This window comes from Staurois parvus, unplaced genomic scaffold (assembly GCF_062004578.1).
Source record: "Staurois parvus isolate SC_StPar_1 unplaced genomic scaffold, SC_StPar_1.0 ptg000564l, whole genome shotgun sequence".
Taxonomy (NCBI): Eukaryota; Metazoa; Chordata; class Amphibia; order Anura; family Ranidae; genus Staurois; species Staurois parvus.
The window spans coordinates 8,066,506-8,085,130 of record NW_028318360.1 but is presented as its reverse complement, the minus strand read 5'-3'; the positions used below and the strand labels follow the sequence as shown (position 1 = coordinate 8,085,130).

The 18,625-nt window shown below is 43.5% G+C and overlaps 1 protein-coding gene across 1 annotated transcript in view; it reads right to left on the bottom strand.

The window, feature by feature from the left end:
• ABLIM2 (actin binding LIM protein family member 2) overlaps positions 1–18,625 on the bottom strand; it is a 298,016-nt gene that overhangs the window by 61,858 nt on the left and 217,533 nt on the right. Inside the window, exons 15-16 of the mRNA XM_089691577.1 lie at positions 14,492–14,545; positions 4,149–4,201 (exon numbers count right to left, since the gene is read on the bottom strand). Of these exons, the coding sequence (XP_089547703.1) occupies positions 4,149–4,201; positions 14,492–14,545 (107 nt within the window). The remainder of the gene's footprint in view (positions 1–4,148; positions 4,202–14,491; positions 14,546–18,625) is intronic.

The window sequence follows — 18,625 nt, the reverse complement described above, 5'->3', positions numbered from 1 at the left end:
CGTTCACTTAGAGGTCATAGAATCCATGGACACATCCAGCCTTATTAATGCGTTAAGACGGTTCTTCGCAATCAGAGGACCAGTGAAACAGTTGAGGTCTGACCGTGGAAGCAACTTCATTGGAGCCTGTAGAGAAATGAACATAGACACCAAATCCATTCAAGATCACTTGGCGGAAAAGGGTTGCACCTGGATTTTCAATCCTCCTCATAGTTCCCACATGGGGGGCTCCTGGGAGAGAATGATCGGGATCTCACGCAACATCTTGAATTCTATGTTGATGGATGTAAACTCTTCAACACTCACACATGAGACTCTAGTCACCCTTCTCGCTGAAGTTTCAGCCATCATCAATTCTAGACCCCTCGTGCCAGTATCTATGGATCCTGAAACACCAGCCGTACTGACTCCAGCTATCCTACTTACCCAAAAAACTGAGATTACGCTATTGCCTAGTGGAGAATTTACTCATGCGAATATCTACCAAAAACACTGGAAACGTGTACAATACCTAGCTGATTACTTCTGGAACAGGTGGCGAAAGGAGTATCTCAATATTCTTCAAGGAAGAAGAAAGTGGCAACACCACAAACCAAACCTAAAAGAAGGCGACCTCGTGTTAATGAAGGAGCAACATACCGTACGGATTGACTGGCCTATGGGACTAATTACAAAGGTTCTTCCTAGCAAGGATGGCAAGGTCCGTAAAGTGGAGTTGAAGATCTTCAGAAAGGGTGAGCTTAAAATGTTCGCAAGGCCAATTAACGAACTCATTTTGATACTACCCATCGAGAACATTCCTGCTGGGTGAACTCTCCTGAACTTGAACTTTGTGGTTCTTCTCTATTCCAACTCGGAATCTACTATATTGTTATGTTTACTGCATTCTAACATGTTCTTTGTTACAGGTTGTTTTATATTTTATGGACATTCGTCATAGTGAAATCCCTTATGGAATTTCAGACGGGGAGTGTGCTGTTCCCCTCATATTTGTTATTTAACTGTGCATTGTATCACCAATTCTTATTTCACCATGTTTGTTTCTATGTCTTGATCTCTTGCTGCCATCTGCTGGCCAGAATTTGCATGCTGCATGCCTCTGTTATAGCTAGTAAGTGTTTTCTCTGCTGGGTGTGGTTTTAGGCAAGCCTTGGTTCGGGTCACTTCCTGCAGCCATTTTATCTGCTATATAGCTGTGTGACAGGACATTCAATACTCTGGGCTTGTGAAGGCATCAGTTTTTGACCAGCAGTTAGCCTCAGGAAAGATATCACAGGACAGCATCAATACCTCTACTACCTTACAGTATTGTATCACTGTTTGTCGCTGTATTTTGGACCAAATAAACCCACGCTGATTTCATTCCTGTGTATACGTTTGGATCCATCTAACCTGAACATCTGCCGGTCCGGTCTGCTCCACTGCTTGGATACGAAGGTAGGAAGTTACACAGCCATTATCAGTTATACCTTCATTCGCCTTCATGTGGGGACAGAACACTCACCAAAGGTGCCAATCCTTAATGGGGAGCCGGGGACCAATCTTTAAAGCGGAACTTCCCCATTTGGGTGGAACTCCGCTTTAAAGTTCCTTTCCACTTTGAAAAAACAAACAGTCCTCTCCAGATCCAGGTCCATAATCGCTTTATGCACTACAAAGCCTTGGAACTGCTTGGATTACCAGCCAACTTAAGAAACTCGAAGTATACTTCCACTTTTGCAGCCAAGCTGGGATAACATCTACTATTTATCTATTAATCAACTTGTGTACAACCAGCCTGTCAGGTTTTACCTGAACGATCAGTGTCATCGTCTAAAGCCGGCAACACTGATCATTGTTTTCTGCCAGTAGGGAAGGAAAACAACAGCTCAACTGGAGTGGCTCCCCCATCCACGTCAAGTGTGTGGATGGGGAAGTGGTTCATTTCTTTTGTTAAACTCACTGGTTGAACGAAAAAACCCCAAAAACAAATCATGTATAGCCTGGCTAAGCTTCACTCTTCCACATTTTAAGGCTGGTACACATGGGCCAAATATCAGCCAGTTCAACAGAAACCAGCCAATATTTGGCCAGTGTGTACAGCGGCCCGTCTGACAGAAGTCAACCTAACATTTGGCTTCTGTCAAATGGGCATGCTGGAAAACCAGCAACCGACCAGCATCTGTTCAGGGTTTGCAGCCAATGGCTGCAAGCGGTGATCAGTGTGTTCTGGTGGGGGGCAGCCCCCCTGTCAAAACATAATAGCACAGCAGAGGAGATCACTGTACTAACATCGCTTGTGTTAGTACAGCAATCTGTCAATTTATTTTTCGTTCAGCCTGCTGGGTTGAAGGAAAAAAAAAAAACTTAGTATCAGGCATTAGAGATGCCAAGAATATACGGTAGCTGACGTCATCATGGAGACGGCGGTGTCAGCCATCACACGATGCACTACAGTCTAACCAGCCTCTACTATTCACAGCCATTGAGGGCTACACACCAGCATGCATCCCTGAGAACCCTCTAAGGGCAAGACGATCTTGCGACAGTCATCACATGAAGAGGAGAAGACGTTTTATGTCTCATATAGATCGACGGCCGCTATGGATGCTCTGAAGTGGGATGGGTGAGCCTAGATGTATGGCACCTGTATGCTTATTGTTACATCCACTGGCTAGTTGAACTTTTCCCACTGTGAGCTCACCATCATGTGAAAGAGCAGCTGTACCTCAGTGATGTCTTTACTGTTATCTTGATGCTGACCAGACTGGACTATGGTAAATAATTTCCACACACACTCAGACTGTGGTTCTGTATTTAACCTTTGTACAGGTCCACACCTGGAAGTAGGACCACTGACCCAGCACCCACAACCTTGGATAGGTGAGGTTCTACTCTATGCTACTGGCCAAATGTTCTACAGCTGCACCCACTTGCAATTATTACGGACTTTTTGTAAGAGCAGGGTGCTGTGGTGATGACCCTTTGGGGGGTAGGTCTGTGACACCCTGTACTCACAATATATCACAATATATCTCAGACTTTGGGGCTGAATGATATTGGACATCATTTAACATGAAGGGCTAAGGACATCTAGTTGCTGAAAGTATTTTACAGCCAGGATTCTTTTTTTTTATATTTTAAACCCCAGCTCAGGACTATTTAAAGAAAAATGCCCAGAGAAATGTCCCGTACACACGATAAGAAAATAGTGCAAAAAATTTGGTGGAACCACTGATTGAACGATTTTCTCTTCGTTGATGAGCAGGATGTTTTAACCGATAACAATATTGTGAACGAAAAAATCCGGTTGAACAACAGTGAAAAATGTTGTTGTTTCGCATACGAATGACCGATTTTCTATGCGGTGGTATGACGGTCATACGAAAAAAATCTATCAAGCGCTATCACGCATGAGCGGAAATAGAAGATGACCCGGATGTTTATGTCCAAGGAATCTTCATAAACACGAACGAAAAATCCAAATGTTAAAAGTAGATTGGCCTAATGAGATAATGAAACCAGAATTCTGCATATTATATTTTATGTATCACTATTTATGTATATAGATAATGTAATAAACTATATTATACTCATTGCTGTTAATTGGTGTGTATATCACTCGTTCTGGCCGAAAAGGGCGCGGCTACAAGGTCACACACACACCGCATCATTTCCACTTGTACGGAAGACGTCAACACTATGTATTGCCCACAAACTATTTTTTTAGATTGGTTAATGTGGGCCGCAATTTCGACCAGAAAACGAACGCCTCTCTGTCGTCGGATGACCGATTGGTCGATTTTCTAATTGTGTATTCCCACCTTTAGACTTATTAATTCTACAGAACTGGCATTAAGTATAAAAAACGTCATGACCAAAGTTTAACAAATTAAGTTCCTTTGTCATAATTGTGCTTGTGATAACAGTTAATTATCACAGTTAATTAATTTGCATAATAGACCTAGGACTCTTAGTAGAAGACATAGGGGAAGGTCCCCTGGGGCCAAGGTCTACCAACACCCCTGATAACATGCATTAAGAGCTTATTGAATCATGCCTCTATCTGTGTAGGCTGATTATCTTATTCTCTGAGGCTAAAATTAATCTCATCTCTGCTTCCTAGAGCAAATTAGAAGGAACTCTGGATATAATCACTTATTGTTTACCTTTCTGGTTTCTGGATCCATATTGAGCTCCTCTCCCACTGATCTCCTAGATGCTGAAACAGAAAATATTGTCCATTAGAAGGAAGTGATATACTTAATATCCTAGGCCACCTACCGACTCCTTTCCTGTACTCTGGAAGACAATAGGAAATTATAAAATAATATTAGTAGAGGCCTAATCTAAATAAACCTGCTTCAGTTTTTGCTCATTAGACTTCATATAAAAATGTAGCTTGTAGTAAACGTAAAGGGTGGGATATAGTAGTAGGTGGCATGTTTTCAAGTGTGTTACTAACATTAGCAGTGTATGGAATGCATGGTCTGGTGTCCAATAATTGCTCGCCTCTTGGCAAGTTGAGCTGATGATGCATTCTCATATCTCTTGGGTACTTCAGTGGTGAGATTTTCAGTTCCATCCAAGCTCCTTCCATCACAAAGCCAAAAGATGATTTCACCCTGACCTTATGTAGCCTTCATAATGTGGAACTAATAAATACAAAGAGTCCCACTTCAAAAAAGAGATACCTTCATTACAACACTGTAGGAGCGGCAGCGATGCAAATTTTTGTGGGGAAACATAATCACTTTAGAAGGAGATATAAAGCCAATATATTATTCAACATACAAAGACATCCCAGAAGAAAAATATTAGGCTTGGGTGGAATAGGTTTTTACCAGAAACAAAGAAAAAATAAAGAGAAAGCTTTTAAAGATGGTACAAATTCTGGTGCAGCTCTGCATAGAAATCAATCAGCTTCCAGGTTTTATTACCTAGGCGTAATTGAACAAGCTGAAGATAGAAGCCGATTGGCTACAATGAATAGCGGCACCAGATTTTGAGTTCACTGGTTTTAGTAAATCTCCCCCTAAGTTCACCTTTAACTAAAAAAAATAAATGCACATTTTTTTGCAGGTAATAAAATGTGCATTTTATTTATTTATTTATTTTACACAGGAGCCTGCAAAGCATTACACCGGTCAGAGGATCGTGGTTGAAATATCAGGCTCCCTCCAGCTTTCTGTGTGTACCTCCATATGGGCTTTCAGTTAGAAAGCTGGATGTAGATTTAATGTACTATGAGTGTGCTGATCAGTGCACTTGTAGTCCATTGAGAACTGCAAGCCGACTGCTGTGGTGGCAGACAGGACATGTAGGTTATTCATGCACAGATCTCTGTGAATGAATTACATGGCTATGAGGGTTTAGTCCCACACAGCCACAATGATTTTAAATGTGACTGCGGCTTCGAGGGAGAATAACCTCTTCCCGCTGTCAGGGGGTAAGGCAGGCTCAGGGGGTAAGAGGGTCTGCTGGAACATGTTATATCCATATTTGGTGACATGTTCAAAAGTTGAACTTATCCTTTAACCTCTTTGTGCCAAGAGTACACATATATGCGGCCTCTCAAGGGGCGGGCCTCAATGCCGAGAGACCGCATATATGTGTACCAAAATGTAAACAAACCTGTGCTGAGAGCACTCGGCCTGTGCGCTCCCGACACAGTTACCGCCACCTAACGGAAAGCTCCTAATCATGTGACCACTGTGACAGCCAATCGCGGTGGTCGCATGATCATAAACCCTGCCCCTCCTCTTGCCCTCAGAAACCTCTTAAAGGGCCAGGTGGCACCAGCGTTAATGTAGTTTTCAGATAGTTCTTTTTGCTGCCACTGTTTTATGTCTGCAAAATTTGATACAACCGGTGGCTTCCAAGCCCGGTGGGCGCCCTAGTAGCCCCAAACACTAAATGCCCAAAAGTTTGTGGACACTTGACCATCATACCTACCTAAATGGCCAGTGTATGTGGGTACCCCTCCAAATCACTGAATTCAGGTGTTTTGAGAGGATACTGTTAATACTGCAGTATAAAAAGAAATTTTTAGAGTGTGTGTTTCCAACCTTGAGACAACGGTTTGGAGGAGGCCCTTTTCTGTTCCAGTATGACTTTTTTACCTGTGCAGAAAGCCAGGTCTGTTAAGTCATGATTAGACAAGTTTGGTGTAGAGGAATTTATATGGCCTACACAAGCCCTGGCCTCAAACCTACTGAACACCTTTAAAAAATAACTGGAACACCAACTGCAATCTAGATCTTCTCGTTCAACATCAGTACCTGACCTCTCAAATACACTTTTCGCTGAATGATCACAAATTTCCACCGAAACACTACAAATTCCTGTGGAAAGCCTTTTCTAAAAGAGTAGATTCGCACAGTGGCTAAATGGTTAGCACTTCTACCTGGCAGTACTAGGGTCGTTGGTTGAAATCCCAGCCATGGCACCTCCTGCCTGAAGTTTGTATGTTCTCCCTGTGCCTGCGTGGGTTTCCTCTGGGTACTCCGGTTTCCTCCCACACTCCAAAGACATGCTGGTAGGTTAATTGGATCCTGTCTTAACTGGCCCTAGTATATGAATGTAAGTTAGGGACCTTAGATTGTACGCCCCTTGAGGGTTAGGGACTGATGTGAATGTACAATATACAGTATATGTAAAGCACTGTGTAAATTAATGGCACTATATAAGTCCCTGAAATAAATAAATAAATGTTTTTGGAATGGGATGCCCAAGATCCAAATATGCTCATATTGGTGTGGTAATCAGCTGTGCTCATTCCAATAAGTATGTAGCCAAGTGCACACTGCCATTTAATGCAAATGGTGGAATCCTAGTCAGAAATCCACTTTTATTTGTTTATATATTGTAAGAGCATGTTAGGACACCTTTTATGTTCCAGATGTAGTGGTTAGTTTGGAAGCATTAAGGCCTCATGCACCCGGCGTTTTTCCTGCCACTTTTAGGAGCGTCAGGTTTTTTTATGGCTTCCAAATGCCCCTCCATGTTATTCTATGTGTCCACACACACACTATGGCTTTTATAAGATTTTAGTGGCAGCGACATTTCGAAGCAGTTAAAAAAAACCCCAGCGCCAGTGCGTACCGGAGCAGTGGTGTTTGGGCAGAAAAAACACTTAACGTGCTTAAAAATGTGTAAATCCGCCTAAACGCTAGACAAATTTAGCACTTGATAGTTAATTTCTTTCAATGGCCAATGCCATTAATTAATAACCAAACTCTGGACGTGGGCAAACGCAGTACATACTTTTCCAAGCGTCAGGCATTTTTTTGGCCAAAACATTGCTGCCAGGAGGTGGCTTCTAGGGGAGTTATAATAAAAAAAAAATGTCAGCATGCATGAGGCCTAAAAGCTATGCCAAGTTGTTCCTATCTGCTGGGATCATTTCCCCTGATATACTGGTCATAGAGGACAGGAGTGAGAATAAACCTTCCCAATAGAGACACAAAGAGCAAGAAAAAAAACTACTTTGTGGTAGAGAGATGAAGGGTCAAAGCAGGTGTTAATGATATCTGTGTACCAGTTGGACAGTCACAGGAGGTATCACTTCCTGTCCAAGATACAATGGTCAGCAAAGCAGAAATTGAGTACAAATTCTACCCTAGGAGGATACGGCACTACCCTTCCCACTACACTGACAAATAGGTTATTACTGCAATTTATGTCATGGTTGGAATGATTTCATCTCATTACCTGTTTGAACGGCTACTCTTTCCAGTACAGGAAGTCAGCAGCTGTATTATTAATGTGGCTACAAAGCCTGCGAAGATTTGAGACCCTTCCCTTGGTGTAAGTGGAACTCTGCTCCATTTGTCAGTAAAGTTGTCTCAGTAAGGACTCGTTCACACTTGGCTGTTTTACCAACGCTTGCCAATTGCCCCTATTTGGCAATCGTTGGTCCGGCGTTTGCGGAGCGTTTTTTAATGCTCAGCAAACGCTCCGCAAACGCCGCATGCGCGGTTTAGCGGAGGTTGCTAGGCGTTTGCCGAGCGTTAATAACGCCCCACAAACGCCTATAATGCAGTTTGGCTACGTTCACACTAGCATTGTGTGCAGGTGGCAGAGAGGCGCTTCCCAAACGCCTCTGCCAATTCTGCACATTACAGCACATGGTGCTGTTCTAACGGGAGCGTTTTCATCGCGTTGCGTTGCGGCAAAACGGACACCTCTGGTCAAGTCAGGAGGCGTTCTCGTCTATGGTGCCGCTCCGGAAACGCCTGGCTGGCGTTTGTGGAGCGGTTGCGATGCGTTTGCGGAGCGGTAACACCATTAAAATGCATTATAGTCGTTTGTGGGGCGTTATTGACGCTCGGCAAACGCCTAGCAACCGCCGCTAAACCGCGCATGCGGCGTTTGCGGAGCGTTTGCCGAGCGTTTGCCGAGCGTTAAAAAACGCTCCGCAAATGCCGGACCAACGCTTGCCAAACGCTATAGGGGCGTTTGGCAAGCGTTGGTAAAACAGCCAAGTGTGAATGAGCCGTTAGAGTGGTGTTACCGCTCCGCAAACGCCCCGCAACCGCGTCGCAACCGCACAGCAAACGCCGGCCGGGCGTTTGCGGAGCGGCACCATAGACGAGAATAGGAGGCTTCGACGCCTCCTGACTTGACCAGAGGCGTCCGTTTTGCCGCGACGCAAAGCGACGCAAATGCTCCCGTTAGAACAGCACCATGTGCTGTAATGTGCATAATTGGCAGAGGCGTTTGGGAAGCGGTAAAAACGCTTCCCAAATGCCTCTCTGCTGCTTGCACACAACGCTAGTGTGAACGTAGCCTAAGACATTGTGCAAAGTGCAACAATCCTTCACTGGTCTGACTGCAGGAAAAAGAAAATGGATTGGTTGCTATGTACTAAATATGCCAATTAGCCTTGTCCTCACCCTAAATTTGAACCAGCCAAGGTCAAGTAAGAACATCCACTGGAAGATGGTGCTGCAAATGACATAGGTGGATCTGGAGCCGAAGGAATGACTCAGACTGTGATTCTCACATTGTTCCCAATTAGGTGGGCTGATGATTCATGAGTATCGTGTTGTTCTACATTTAACGAGATAACGAAAAGCAGCTTTTACTGGCAAACACCCACATAACATCAGCATTTCTGTCCTCTGTTTAACTGCTGCTTTAATAATCTCCACAGAGAAAGCAGAGTACATGAGAAATGGGTGAAGATGCTTAACGTGGTTGTAAAGACAATTTATTTTACTTGAAATAAAAAAGATGTTATATTTACCTTCTCTGTGCAATGGTATGTACAGAACGGTCCTGTAACTCCTCCACTGGAGTCCCCCACCAGCACAGTCTGCTTCTCTTCTCCTCTGATGGCATCTATGCAGGCATGCTCCCGATCCAGTCTATGTACGTCCATAGACACACACAGTGCGGTCTGGCTCAAATCTTTCTGGGTATAGGGGCTGACTCAGGTAAGAACTGGAACTGAACTATCACTGTTGCATCAGCAACAACTAATGTCTGCAGTCTCTGTTCGTTTAAAGTGATACTAAAGTCTTGTTTTTTTTTCTTAAAAATAACAAACATGTCTATACTTACCTGCTCTGTGCAGTAGTTTTGCACAGAGAAGCCCAGATCCTCCTCTTCTCGGGTCCCCCGCCGATGCTCTTGGCTCCTCCCTCCTGTTGGGTTCTCCATAACAAACAGCTTGCTATGGGGGCATCCAAACAGGAGCGCTCCTGAGCCCCTTCTCTGTGTGTCCTTTCACACACAGAGCCACGACTCAGCCCTGCCCCCTCCTTCTCCTGATTGGCTCACTGGTTGTGATTGGCAGCAGCTGAAGCCAATGGCCCCCACTGCTGTTCCCTTAGCCAATCAGGTGTGAGAGTCCTGTAGAACCCAGGCTCTCGTGGGCATTGCTGGATCAAGAGGAGGCTCAGGTAAGTGTTGGGGGACTGCTACGCACAAAAGGGAAAAAAAAACTTGAGACTTTAGAACCACTTTAAATATAAAAGTGAGCGAATTTCAGTTTGAAGAACTAGTGTCATGGGGGCAGGGTGCACAGTCTGAAAGCAAAAAGATAGTTTCTTGGCACACATGACACTCAAATGCATGAGGACTTACTGTAAAGAGATTTAATCACTTAGCCCTGGTTCACACTGATGCGGTGTGGAATTTGCAGCGTTTTCTGTGTGAATTCGGCACCGCATCAGAATTGCACCCCGTTCATGCGAACCGCCGTGGGTGTGTATGTTAAGCTAACAACACCCCGAAAGTGGTGTGATGTGCAGAATCGGATCGCATAGGTGTGAATACCCATGCGATCCAATTTTAGTGCGGACCCAAAAAAGTGTCCTGCACCTTTTTGGTGCGGGTGCGGTGCGATTAGAGCCATACAAAATCGCATGTGATTTTCACAGGAATGCAGTGTGGTTCCTGTGCGAATCACAGGCGATATAACGCACCGCATACATGTGAACCCGGGCTAATACACTGCTTACTGGGTAGTCAGTACATTTATGGAATTAAAAGGGTTTTAAAGTTGTAAACCCTTACACATAGCAAATGAAGTGATACACAAAGATGAAACCAATCCTCCTACATATGTTGTACCTGTTTATCGACAGCCGTCTATCCCCTGCATTCATTGAAAGTGCAGAATTCAGACAGGATCTCTCAGCTCTGAAAAGCAGGAGGCGGAGAGCTGAAGTTACAACAGTGAGGAGGGGTCTGAGAGCTGATTGGAAGGAAGAGACACACCCCCTTCACACAGCACACAGGAACAGAACTAAGGCTGTCAATCTGCTGGAGGTCCCTCCCCTGTCACAATTTTTCTCTTGGTGTCAGGAAAACTTGTCAGAAGTGATTCATGCTGACAACAGAGAAATAAAGCAGCAGGCAGAAACAACAATTGGTGCTCTGGATAGAGACAACTACACACTATAGAGGGATATGCATTGTTCATATTTCATGTCTGAGGTTTACAACCACGTTAAGGAATGAGCACCTCATGATAGAAATAAGTCAGCTGCAACTGCTGACTTACTTTTGATGTAAGCTCCAAGGGTGTCATCCTGATGTTGAGTAACTAGCCTGGAATATGCAAAATGCTGGTTTTGGGTCAGAGACTTAGTAGTAAAGTTAGGATCAGATGACAGGTCAGGGGTTTGCACCATCAAAAAACAAGCCAGCAATGATAGCTCCCATATTTATATCCTAACAGAGACTGCCAATAAAGTATAAATTTCCTGTAACCTGAAAAGCAGCAACAGCTGCACCTCTGCTCAGTTGTTTTGAAGGCCAACAGAGCCCAAAGTCTTCCTTGTGTTTTCAGGGCAAGAGCAGTAGAAAAATGGCAGGCAGCCACATACAGGCCTGGAGTTCAAAGGCTTTTGAGATCAGTTAACCTCCCTAGCGGTCTGATTATGTCCATATTTCTGTGCTCAAAGCGGTACATTTTTTTGCATGGAAATATGTTTTTTTTTTATTGTAGGCCTGTCATTTTTAGGAATAACTCACTGAAATCTGTCCCGGGTATGATAAAATTTGAAACACAAAATCATAAATTATAATTTAATAAATAATCATAAAAAATAATAATATAATAATAATAAATGTAATTCAATAATGTAATCAAACCAAAAACACTGAAATTTGATATAGAGCGCCAAGTTCGCACATCACTGAGCAAAGTTGCAAAATCGTTTTCAGTGTCTGATGATGAATTTCCCCACGAATCATTATCACTCAATTCTGCAAGTGGTTCTAATTTATTATCGCTGTTCTCTAGCTGGTCTAAAACCGATTTTGACCTAAAGGGACACTTAACAAGTCCTGTATCCATGTCCTGGTGTTTTGTGTGTCCCATGGATCAATAAATACACACTATATTCATCTATCCTCCGGTGTGCGGCTGAACCTGTTGCAACGCTTTTGGACGCCATGGAAGTTTCCAGGCAGAAAGAACAGTAAAAATGCAGGCAGGGCACAGGACAAAGCACTCGGGACAAAATGTATGTGAAATGCTTTGATACAGTAATGTTTTACTATGTGATTTTAGTGTATTTAGTGAATGTCACTTTTTGTCATTTTCAAATTTCCTGCCAGTTCCGTCCCCCCGTACGTCCCTACGTCGCAGGGAACGGAACCCAGAAGACAGATCCCGGCATTGGCCAGAGGACATTACAGGGGACACTGCAGGAGGGACATCGCGGGAGCGCAGAACAAGGTAAGTGCAGAAGAGATCCTGGAGCAGTGCCGCATGGTAAGCCCGAGTGTAGCTCGGGGTCACCGCTTGCTGCTGGTGCTGGTGCTGAAACTTTACCCCAAGCTACACTCGGGAATACTGCCAGGGGGGTTAAAGACATGTCTACCTTAAGTAGATAATAATCAGGTTCACCCTCCCTTACAGCCGGGGCCTTTTCTTCTGTTTATTGCCTCCTGGAGGAGTTCTTCAGCACTTGCCGTGCCTGTGCAATAAGCTCACATAGACTTGTATGGGGCACTATTCTGAGACTAGGAGACACTTGGGGTTGATTTACTAAAGGCAAATAGACTGTGCACTTTTCAAGTGCAGTTGCTTCAGAGCTTAGTAAAAGATGTAAAGCTTCACTTTACGAAGAATATCCATTCACGTGCAAGAAAAAAAAAACATTTTTCCTTGCATATGATTGGATGATGAAAGGCAGCAGAGCTTCTGCAGATTTACTAAGATTTAGAGCAACTGCACCTTGCAATATGCACTATCTGCCTTTAGTAAATCAACCCCTTGGTGTATGGCCTCATTCAAGTCTATGTGGTATCACTATGCAAATCCAACCAGCCCTGAAGAAGGGAGAAAACAAATAAGTAGCTGGGTGGGGAATTTCCAGTGTAGTTTAGATTAAAAGGGCAAGTACCAACCCTACAGTGTCTGCTACCCCTCTCTGCCAATCCCTCCACTGGCTCCCACTCGCCCACAAAATAAAATTCAAAATACTAACAACAACTTACAAAGCTATCCATAACTCTGCCCCTAGCTACATCAATCTGGTCTCAAAATATCATCCAAACCTCTCTCCAATCCTCCCAAGACCTTCTGCTTTTTAGTTCCCATATAATGCTTGCCTCCAGGTCTTCTCCCGAGCTTCTCCCATCTTATGGAACTCCCTGCCCCAAACTGTCCTGCTATCTCCTAATCTATCCCACCGTTAGACAATCCCAGAAAACCCCTATTTTTAAAGAAGTCTATCCTGCTTCTAACTAGTAAACTGCCTTTTATTTCCTCCATCGGCTCATCCCCCCCACAGCTATTACCTTTAGTATCACTCAACCCTTCCTCTTAGATTGTAAGCTCTAACTAGCAGGGCCCTCTGTTTCCTCTTGTACCAAATTGTATTGTAACTGTAATGTCTACCTTCATTTTGTAAAGTTCTGTGCAAACTGTTGGCGCTATATAAATCCTGTATAATAATAATAATAAAAGTAAGGGTGGAGAGGGGTGCTTTTACTAAAAGTGCACTTATTCCTCAAATAAATGGAGACCGCCTGCATCAGAGGGAGTATATAAGCACTTGGGTAGGGGGATTTCAGCTTGGGAAAATTAAGGGGTCTAGGGAAGAAGGCTGGGGGTTTTCTCTGATTGAGATCGGTTGTTCTTTGTTTCTGTTCCATATAGGTCAATAAGCACCATAAATGTATGTGAATCCATGGTAAACGCATCTCAAAAGACCAAATATAGTAGCAGCTTTGAAGCAGCTAACACGAACCCCTACCACTCAGCTTGGTCCTTCTCTAATGGGTTTCCTACGTTATAGCTGAAAGATGAAAACAGGTTTAAATGGACTTACCTTCAGACGTCATTTTACAAGAGAGATGCTTTATTCTATATCCAAGGACAACGTCATTATACACCTTTGTCCAAGTATATTATATAAAAATATCAAAGGAGTGTAACCACAATCCAGTAAAAAAATGTAATAGTCCACTGATTCATTATAAATACTATAAATGTAGTCCAGCAATTAGAAGAAATGATATTTGCAGCTGCCTAGTCTGTACCAGGGGCGGACTGACCATTTGGAAACTCGGGCACTGCCCGTGGGCCCGGGGTCAGTAGGGGGCCCCATGAGATGCCCCTGGTACCTTTTTCATAGCCTTTTGAGTTTGGGCAAGGACACAGGGGCCCCATGAACCCCTATTGCCCGGGGGCCCCATGAGTTGTCATCCGCCCCTGATCTGTACAACAGCAACAAAGTCATCATCCTCTGATTAGATTCAGGATTTTATTCTGTCTCTCATTTTGTCATCTTTCTCTTTATCTCTCATTATCTGTATAATATCTAACTGAACTATGCTGTCAGAATACATACAATTGTAAATAATAAGTAGGTAAATATATACAGCCACTGGGATCATTTAATAAATGTGCGACGAGAATTTTTTAGGCCTATCACATAGTAGTGTGGTAGTCAGTAATGTGGATTCATAAAATGTCAGTAAAAGGATTTAGTATTTGATCTTCATGCAAAAGAAAGGCATAGCGGCAAGCAGAAAGGGACTGTACCATGCTGTTTGTAGATAGGGGCTTTCCTATAGATGTTATCTTTACTTCCAGTGTCTACAGAAAAGAAAAAGGGAGAATAAATAAATGAGAAAATTTAGATTGCAAATAAAAGATTTGTTGAACAGAAGGGGGGAAAAAAGCAGAGATTGACCATAATCTATACGTTTCAAATGAAAGTGCAGTTGTTGTCTATGCACAGCAGAGGGCGCCATGTTGCAAAATACAGCCACAAGATTGTAGCCCAGCTCTAGGAAAGGCCAATGTACTCTCATGATTATTGAGGCACAGGGACAAAAAAAAAAGCAGAATTGCCCATAGCAATCAATCATTGGTCAGCTTCAACGCTAGAAAAATGACAGGTGTAACCCAACTAATTGTCACTGGCAACATCTCAAATTTTTCAAAGTAATTTTGAAGCCAACAAATGCACTTTTACCTTCCACAGATAGAGGTTAGTACATGAAGCAAGCGTAAAAGGTTAAGAAAATGAAACGGCAGAACAAAATATCCTCAAATAAAAGCAGACACTTTTGTCAGAACAGGCTTGTTACATGTTATAAAAAATTTAATAAATAAATAAATAAGTAAAATTAAAATATTATTTATGGGCTATGCAGGGCTTTGCCACTTGGGACATTGGCTTCAGGTCTCTAAAATAGGGCCCTGGGTTTCAGACCTGCAATTACTACCTCCTAGAAAGGGTCAGAGTGCTAACTGGTTCCTTCTTGTTAGCTGCAAAGGTTGAAATTGTAATAATAATTTAGATAATAGACGGACAGCTATCCTTGTGTGCTCTTAAGCCTCTAGTGCTTGGTGGACAGTATATTAGAAGTTTATTATTGCTGTTTGGTACTAAAGGACAAGCAACAGGAGGAAAGACAATCACTCGGGTTGAGCAATATTTAAAGCCCAGCTTATTGCAAATATTTTATGAAATAAAACAGCTCCCTAGCAGGTGCTTGCAATAAAAAAAGTAGCTCAGGCTGTAATACTCACCTTTAATCCAGAGTTCACTTACAGCAGGGGTGCTCAACCTTTTCAAGAGCGAGAGACACTTAAGTGATTTGGTAACGGGTCACAGGCCACAATGAACTATGAGATTTAACCACCCCCCAAACCGCAAATGTAATTGAGTGTTACTGTCCTGAGCCCCCTATATGGCTACTTTTACACTGATGTGCTGCGGTTTACCCGCACTGTGGGTGCAGCACAGTGCACATGTGGCTTTCCTGTGGGTTAGCTGCACTGAGCCATAGACTTCTATTACACCTTGCAGGTGGGGTGCACGTTCTGAAAGCTCACCAAACCCACAGGATATAATAGAAGTCTACGACTCAATGAAGCTAACCCACAGGAAAGCTACATGTGCACTGTGCTGCACCCGTGGATCAGTGTGAAAGAAGCCTATTAACCCTTTTTTAAGTGCTAATATGCTCATTGCAAAACTGCAGGCTATGTGATCTTTGATACCCTCTTCCAGCTTCTGCTGGCATCGCTCTCCAGGCTGCTAGAAAGGTCCAAGATGAAGGGCACTTGGTATCACTCCACCAGGGACAGGAGTTGGTGCTCAAACGGAAGCATCAGCTTATGTGGCTCCTGCTCCCTCCACAGCTGCCAGCTTCCTCCACTGCCAAAGCTGGTCCCAAGCGCTCTAATGCTCTGGGATGGTGGGTTGGCAACCCATTGACCCCAATCTGGGGGTGCCAACCTACCATCCCAGCGCATAGGCATACGCTTCCCTGGTTTGAGGTTGTGGGCCACATCACAGGGCTTGGCGGGCGACGTGGATTGAGCACCCCTGTCTTAAAGTAATTCCTTTTCACCACCGGATGCTCTCAGTCTTCCAGGTTGAAGGACATCCAGTGTTAATGAACAATGAAGAATGAGGCCATGCTGAGCGTGTAGGGTATCATGGGACTGCATCTTTAACTGGCGCCACCACGGCACCGTTCAATCATATTCTAATAATACACAGTGTGAGGCCGACATCATCTGCATCATGGAGACTGACCACCATCCGAAACAGATCAAACCCTGTGTGTCATACGACCAGACTGAAGACTTTGGAAAAAGGGAAGTACAGAATAAAATAAAGCATAGCATACTGCCGGGGAACAATTCAGTAGGAGGGGGTGCTTAGGGTAGGATGGGCCTGGACCTGGGCTTTACAGTACTATAGAAATGGGAAAAGACACTGATAAAACAGAACAAAGTAAGCATAGAGTCAAGGATGTGGGCGCAGTTCATTGTGGCACTTTTAGTTGGGCGGTCTGAGGATACTCTGGGTCTTTTAGGACACTAGTAGTTTTTTTAGAAATAATGCAGATAAAGAGTGCAAATAAATGAACCTTAGAGCAAACAGGTGCAGAAAAGGCCCAGATTTTGGTCTGGTCAAATTAATAATATCCATTGTTGACACTAATTTTAAAAGCTTCTTCTTACCTTTTATATAGTAAAGTGAAATTCATTCAGCTTAACTTTGGATAAAGAGGAGAAGGTTTAGAACTTCCGCAAAAGTTTTATTTAGATGGTCAGAGACAGAAACTGGGGAACCCCTTCCCTTTTCCCATGAAATAAATAAAAACCTGACAGTTTTCCCCCTTCCTAAAGCAGGCCATAGACGTGGGGAAAATCGGCCGGTTTTTTTTTTTTTTGTTTAAATCGTAAATTGGTCGTTCAGATGGCCGACGTTGCCACTAATTAAAAAAAAAAAGTCGGCGGGTTTTAGTCCCGTCTACGGCCGTCAATTAATATAACAGCGGTGTCCCTGCATAGAGACCCGCTATTATATTTGACGGAAGAAATAAATTATGTAGAAGAAGAAGAGAAACAACATTGTATCTATTTGTACTTGAATAGAAACATCTGTGTCTGAAATGCATACAAATAGATACAATGTTGTTTCTCTTCTTTTTTCTTCTCCATCTTCTTCTGCAAAATCTATTTCATCTTCTCCTCTTTTCTTCTATTCATCTTCTTGATATTCTATTTCTTCTTCTCCTGCAAAATCTATTTCTTCTATTACTTCTTTTTCTTCATAGTCAATTTATTGTCAAATTGGCCAGAAGAACGGCCGATCTGACCATAAATTACCGCAAAAATTGGCCGATCTAACAAATCGTCCCAGGATTTTCCAGTATGGCCGATTTTCAAAATCTCTTAAAATTAAGAAAAACGGCTGACATTTTTCCCCACTAACGGTACGATTATCAGCCGATTTTTTTATCGGCCGATAATTCGGCAAGAAAATCGGAAATCTATGGCCTGCATAACTCTGTCCAACCAAATGTAAAAAATGTTTTGGTGAAGTTTTATCTGAAGAGTGGCCAAAAACATCCTGGTTTTGCCCCCTATCTGAGTTTGATTCTTAGCTTACGGCTGTGTCATTTAGAGCTGGCTATGGGGGTAGAGATAGGTGCCGCCAGGGCTTTTTTCAGAAGGAAATTGAAGGTACTCAGTTCCACCACCTCTGGTTCTTACCCTCAGCTCCCTGTTCACTACTGTGACTTGTAAACACAGAAACCTGGCTTCTATGCTTACAAGGACAGCTTGTATCTCCCAATGGCTCTGCAGATCCCTCTCTGCTCTACACTCACGTTTTGGACATGAAAGATGCAGGTGCTAGTGCAGTGTGGTCACTGATGGGAGGGGGCATCGTGCAGTAGGCTGCACTCTCTATGTTCACCCCTGAACCCTGTACATAGTTCACCCCTGAAACCTGCACTGTGCAATCCTGATCCCTCTACACTGTTTGTAGTACACACCTGAACCCTGCACTTTGTACATAGCGTACCCTGAACCCTGCACTCTGTACGTAGCGCACCCCGAACCCTGCACTCTGTACATAGCATACCCTGAACCCTGCACTCTGTACGTAGCGCACCCCGAACCCTGCACTCTGTACATAGCGTACCCTGAACCCTGCACTCTGTACGTAGCGCACCCTAACTATCTAACTAAACCCTGCACTCTGTATGTAGCGCACCCTGAACCCTGCACTCTGTACATAGTGTACCCTGAACCCTGCACTCTGTACATAGCATACCCTGAACCCTGCACTCTGTACATAGCGCACCCTAACTACCTAACTAAACCCTGCACTCTGTATGTAGCGCACCCTGAACCCTGCACTCT